The sequence below is a fragment of the Poecilia formosa genome, unplaced genomic scaffold, assembly GCF_000485575.1.
Source record: "Poecilia formosa unplaced genomic scaffold, Poecilia_formosa-5.1.2 Scaffold73, whole genome shotgun sequence".
Classification (NCBI taxonomy): Eukaryota; Metazoa; Chordata; class Actinopteri; order Cyprinodontiformes; family Poeciliidae; genus Poecilia; species Poecilia formosa.
In genome coordinates this window covers 310,085-316,814 of record NW_006800012.1, presented here as the reverse complement: position 1 = coordinate 316,814, position 6,730 = coordinate 310,085, and the positions used below count along the sequence as shown (strand labels likewise).

Sequence of the window (6,730 nt, the reverse complement as noted above, 5' to 3'; positions counted from 1 at the left end):
TTCATTTTCAAATTATTCAAATCAATTCAAAAAATACTTTATTAATCCACAAAGGGCAGTTTGTGTTGTAACTCATATCATCCAAGTTTCTTCAAAGAGTTGTTGTGGATGTTGACGGTTGTTTCTACTGAGTTGTTGTTAGCACATCTGGTGAAGCAGTCGTGGTTGATTGACAACGCTAAGCTCCTCCTTCTGGCTGTGATTGGTTGTTTTTAATCGAGAGCGGTGCAATTCTTCAATCTCTCTTCAATTTTTATGTATATAGCAATATTACACACAATAAAATGACTAAAGAGCTTCACGGGTTAAAAAAAAGGCAAAATAGTGAAATAAAAGAAATGAAAACAGAATGACAGAGAATTTTTAAAAAAGAACAGAAATATAAGCAGCCTAATTCTCCATCTCTCCAGAATTAAAAGTCAAAGAAAATGACAGCCAAAAAAAAGAAGCTTGATCTCTTTAACGCGCCAGTTTAGTCCTTAGAACAGCTAAATGTTTTTTCAGATCTCAGCAACCTACAAGGACTGTGTTTTTGCAAAGGATCAGTGAGATACGACGGTGCCAGACTATTTAATGGTTTAAAAACCAAAAGTAGAATCTTGAAAGTTATTCGAAAAGAAACAGAAAGCCATGGTGGAGAGTTTAATAGGTTGATGTGTTTACGCTGTCTTTTCCCAGTTAGCAGGTTCTTCCTGCTGTAAAAGGAGATACTGGAGTCCAGGCTAATGGTAATGAAAGCATGGATGACACGTTCTAGGACAGTTTGAGAAAGATATGGATTCATTTTGTTGATCTACCTCAAATGATAAAAGCTAGACTCGATTACTGCACTGACCCGCTTGGCAAATTTGAGGTCAGTCTCAAAGATAACTCGAACATATGTGACAGAATCGCAACCGAGAGTCAAGAAGACCAACGGTCTGTAGAATCGGCTCACAGAAAACAGCACATCTGTCTAACAAGACAAGATAACTAAACCATTCCTCGCCACATTCCTTCATCAGATTGTAGCATTTTAAGCTACAATTATTTTTGTTCTGTTTGAACACTTTGTAAATCACAGTTAAATGTCCCCATGCATACGCACCGTATTGTGTCTGCATGGGAACAGACAAGAAAGTTCCTCAGACGGGTTTAGAAATCAACAATGTAGACGACAACAGAACCAGAAAAGCAGGGGGTTTTAGAATAAATAGGTATTTGTCTATGCTTCGCACAATAATCTGCCTGAAAGCAGAAGTGCAATGGCTTCAGTTTTTTGGTGGCGTATTGTGCAGCAATACGTTTGGTTTGGTTTGGCAATTATGTAACTACTAATAACTGTGAAGGCAGTTATTAACAACTTGAGTAATTTTGATCACATCTACCAAGTCAGGGCAACACCGGATCATCAGGAATTAATAGCCGAATCACTGTTATGTCTCTGTCAGTTATTGTGTAATGAGTACCTGTGTGGTGAGGTGTGGTTTTATAGAACAAGTGAAGGAGTGTATTTATGGACTTTTGAACCACTGTCAGAAATTAAATCACATGAAACTTGGTTTTGTTCCATACGAATTATCAGGATTATTTCTATTAACTAAATACCACAATAATGAGAAAGAGAATATATCAGATATTTACGGGTTAATGTCTTTAAAATCAGAAGTTTACATACAAAATGATGACCACCTTTTTAAACAATGAGGGGAAAGCCAAGATGTTGATGTTGGAAACCTTTGATAGGTTAAGCGACGCTGTATTTGATTTAATTGGCTGGTCTGAAGACACCAGCTGTTAGCTCGGGTGCAAATGGGTCTACCAAACTGGACAATGACCGAAGGCATACAACCAAACTGCATTGTTAAAAGACAATCGTACAATTCAAATGCGATCGCGGTGCAAACAGAACAGAACTAAACACAGCAGGACTAATGTTGGCTACCCTATTAGCATTATCAAAACTTTAGCGTCAGCAGCTGGGATAACAGAGACAATTTGATATGCTTATTAGGGACAGAATTTTATGCAGATTTGTGAGAGGAAAGGAAGAAGAAAAAGACAAAATGGAGCAAACTCATATTACAGGACTGAAGTGACTTTTTTCCTGTCATCAACTTTCCAAAACAAATGTGCTGCTTCAGGCCCAGTATCCTGTTAGCACTCCAGCAGTTAAGTTTGAACAGAACATTGGTTCCTATGCCTTCTTCTCACAGGACAGTGGAGGGGAAACTGACGCCATCCCTTCTTAGGGAACGTACAATTCATTCTGCAGGAGCTCAGACAAGCAGAGTTCAGTCACCGGATACACAAACAGCAGACTGCACTTTAATTTGGAGGTTTCTTCAAATATGCAGTCTTTTACTGGCCAGTGAGATCAAGATGTTCCCGTGGAAGGAAGATGCCGCTGGGCAGTTTTGTAGCTCTGTAATGTCAAGGGGATTGCAGCTGGGATTCCTTCTTCTTGTAAGATCTTATGGCAGGTGACATCTAGATGCATTATTGCCATCTACTGTGTTGGAGTGTGGGCCAGAGTATTTTACCTAATTAAACCCTAATTAAACTATATCATTGTATATAATCCTGTTTCCTTTGCAAATTTTAAAAATGTCTAATTTATCTTGTCATGTTTAACCAATACCTTTATGTCTCTGGGACTACTCCTTCCTGGGACTTGTTTTGTAAAGAGGTAATACTGTGCATTCTGGGATTCAGAGTTTTTACCAGTCTCTTTAGTTTTGTGCGGGTAGTTCAGTCCTTGTCCACCAACATGGCTGGGTTCAGCAATGAGCGACATCTGCAGATAAAGATCTAGGTCATGCCACAAAACCCAGTGTTAAGTTCACAACAAGATGACATAAGGTGATATTTTGGGGCAAAACTTTACATTTCCCTATTTATAAGAATTTTACAAATCACAAACAGGGCCTTAAAGAAAAGACTTTTAATATGTAAGTATTCAGTCCAGGTTTAATCAAAGTATTTTAGATTTGGCCCTTCAGCCAGAAACATATTTAGCCGTTAGCCATTTGTGGTGTTCTGACAGTGCTTGCAAATCATGTAGATCATTTTGTCATGGTTTCTCTTTTTCTTCTGGGAATCTAAAGTTCAGCCACAAACATTATTTTAAAATGGTAGAGGCCTCCTTAATGCTTTTGCAATCAAATGTTGTCAGAAGGTTTGTGATTAAGAACTGGTGACCAAACGGCCCCCATTTCACGTTCTGCCCTGTTGATCTGAGAGGGGTTTGTTTGATTGATGAAAAGGTCCGCCATATTGTCCTGTTCGCAACAAATGGGTGGCGGAGTGCATGAAGCAGATGTCTGGCACATGTGTTTCTGTGTGTGACAAATGTGCCAAAGATCTCGTCGCTCACTTGGACACAAAAGGTTATATAAAAGGTTGTGCAAAGTGAGAGTTCATCTGTCAAACCGACCAAGAGATTAATACAAAAACTGAACTATTTTTTTAAAGTGTCTTTATGAGACCGCTACTTTCTATTTTTATTATTTCATTGAATACTATTTCAGATTGTTGTGTTATTTTTGTTCAGGTCGAGAAAAATATATATGTTTCGCTAGATTTTTGACACCATGTCAAAGCAACAACACGGCCTACACTGAGTCTGTGCTTCAGTTAAATACCAAATAATCCTGTGCTGCATCATCACCATTACTATCACATGACTGAACAGACATGGCCAAGCCCCTCCTGTGATACATAAATGGCAACAAGATGGAAATAAGTATCAGTCGCTAATATCGGACCAGTTTATCGGACCGACACAAATATGTTAAAAAATGATCATAGCGGCCAATACTGATGTTGATTGTTTCAGGACTGGGCCAAGTTTTTGGAAGTCAAAATATGGTCACCTAGTGCTTACCGACTCCATCAAAACGAGCATTAGAAAGGATGGATGGATGGAAACAAAATTTGGACAATGAAATGGAGAATAAATTATGAAACTACAAATATTTTGTTAATCATGAAACAAACTTTACCTGGACATATAGTGAGGTGTGCATCACCATATCATATATGTTCATTACATCATTTGGATTTTTATTATCATCAAAATTACGCCAAATAAAGTCTTTAAATTTCTATACAATAATCAACTTTTTAAAATAAGTGACAAAAAATGTAACTCTTTCACGATATATAATTTTTTTCCTGTTCCTGTAATTCTTCCACTTATCTTCGTGTAGGTAGTATTGAAATAAAAAGCTGCTATTGCCACAAAAATCGTACATAAACATAAATCTGCATAATCGATATTTTCAGGTTTTATTGGGAAAAAAAGCTTTACAAAGGAAATTTGACAAGCAGCTGCACCTTTTGTAGATAATGCAATAAAACTAAAAAGATAAGAACAAAACAAAAGTCTCTGCTAAGACAGATTTTGCACTCAGCTACAAAATATCATACATACATACAAACATACATGGATACAGAATTGAATTTACATCATGTCAACAGTTTATGTACACATCATCTTAAATATTAATCATCTATTTGCTCGTTTCAGTGTAGCACTTGTGAAATACTTGGAATAACCGACCTGCGATGGTGAGTATTAGTCGAGTTAGAGGAGGTTTTTTTTTTTTTTCTTCCAGAAGGCAGAGTGTGAAGGCACCAGATCTAAACGTAGATGAGAGGAGCTCTTTAAAGAGTAAATATTATCACACAGCTTTTATTTCTGAACCCAGTCCTGATTTGAAAGGGAGATAATGTTTAAAGAATTAAAGCTCTTCTATCTTTTATTAGTCACTACTTATTGCCTTGCTTTAAAAAAAATCCTTACAGCATAGTTTTATATAAAAAAAAATAATAAAAAAAAAATAAAAAAAAAATGTTTTCATCAGCATTGCTACACAGCTAATATCCCCTGGCAAGAAGCTGAAGTTTTTCCTTTTCCTATGATTTCTATACAGCAGGGTGGACAGATAAATTGGCCCCATTTCTTTAATTTCGGTAATCTGTGATTGGTCGATACTTACAGCCCACCATGTCGGCTAACAACAGCCGCTCCATTGTCGCTGGCTTAGCTTTCTCGCTACATTTAGCAACTTTTAAGACCCAAAAAAAAAAAAAAAAAATCAGTTTGAGCTAAAAATGTAATTGGCAGGTCAGACTTTTAAAGATCGGCGATCGGCCAGGAAACTGCAATCGGTGCGCGCCTGCTATACTATAAACACCTCTTTAACTTTCACACATTGTGTCATGTATTTCATCAGCATTCACAAAGTAGAACATATTTGTTAGGTGGAAGATAAATTATTCTCATCAGCCTGATACTAAGTAAAACCCAGTGCAATCGACTGGACTCAGTCTGGGGGCACAGCAGACATGTGGAGGAAGGTACCATGGCCACACGGCAGAATAGATTAGATCTAAATGTATTTGTGTGTTGGAATGACCCAGTCAAAGTCCAGACCCAAGAATTCAGTATCTTGGCATTCAAAGCTGGAAGAAGTCTTGGACCTGTGAGCATTTATCAGGAGTCAAACGCATCCTGTTATTGACAGAGTAGAAACACAAGGCACCTTTCTGATCCGCAGCGTGATTTATCGCATCTTTTTTTTTTTTTTCAACCTGGCTGGAACGCACTGTCGCATTTGAAAAAAAATAAATAAATAAAAACACTTTGCATCACATCCTGATGCTTTCGCTTTTACACCCTATCACAACAGAGCTGCTTGTGTTTTTTCAACTTGGCGTGAAACAAATAAAAGAGGGTGAAAACAGGAAACAGTGAAGTGCGGCTAAATTAAAAGCGGCTTTAAAAGAAGAAGTGCTCTCCTGTAGGAAACGGTGACGGCGGGGCGGAGAGCGGCGTTCTGCATAGATCCTCGGGGCCACGCCCCCTTCCATGAGGTGGGAGAAGAGCATCACAGTCTGGAATTCATCAGCTTTATGTGCACACATTGAAGCTCAGCTTTTTTTTTTTTTTAATACATTCTGAGAAATACTGCTCATTGTGATGTGAATATCCAACCCCTGCACCATGCTGGATTTTATTTTTGATTTTTTTTGCCTCATAGATTCCTTTGCACGTCAGGCAGAGACACCAGGGGTGGGGCGGCTCCTTGGCAAGCGCAGGCAGGCGGCTGCTCCCGTTATCGCCCAGTTTACATCCTTAAGGGAAATGTGGAAAGGTAAACATTATGTTTGGAGGGGCGGGGCAGGCTGTGAGAACACAGAGGGAGGCTGGAGGAGGGGGCCGAGTGTTTGAGGTCAGCTCATGTCTGTGGACGTCCCGCTGATGGCACGGAAAACATGGAGGGAATTCTGCAGCAGCGACCGCATCATGTCCTCCTGGTAGATCTGATGGGTGAAGAGGAAACACACAATTAAAAAGAAGCTCTTTCTCTTTCTCACACACACACATACACACACGCAAAGAGCTGCATGGGCGGATTAGATGGGATGCACTACGGTGGGACTTGGGTCAGCACGGGCCAGGATGAAAGGAGAAGCGGGATCGTAGATGTTTGATTCTGATCCACTGATTGGCTTCACTGTCGGAGCGTTTGGGGTCTTTAACGATGCATTTGTGGAATCCCTCTATGCATTAAAAACAAAACCGGATCTGGATCTGCACGTTTTCCTTTGACGCACACATAGGGAAAAATCAGACACACACACACACACACGCACACACGCGCGCACACACACACACACACACACACACACACACACACACACGTTTGTTTTGCTATCTTTGTGGGGACTTTCCATTGACTTC

General features: G+C 39.2%; 1 protein-coding gene across 4 annotated transcripts in view; it reads right to left on the bottom strand.

Annotated features, from left to right (window-relative positions):
* Positions 1–4,244: 4,244 nt before the first annotated feature.
* dock11 (dedicator of cytokinesis 11) overlaps positions 4,245–6,730 on the bottom strand; it is an 81,527-nt gene continuing 79,041 nt past the window's right edge. For 3 of the 4 annotated variants that reach the window (XM_007555821.2, XM_016673347.1, XM_016673348.1), the window contains one exon: positions 4,245–6,309. In XM_007555821.2, coding sequence (XP_007555883.1) covers positions 6,220–6,309 — 90 coding nt within the window. In that variant the 3' untranslated portion in view covers positions 4,245–6,219. The remainder of the gene's footprint in view (positions 6,310–6,730) is intronic. The other variant, XM_016673349.1, reaches the window with a different exon arrangement.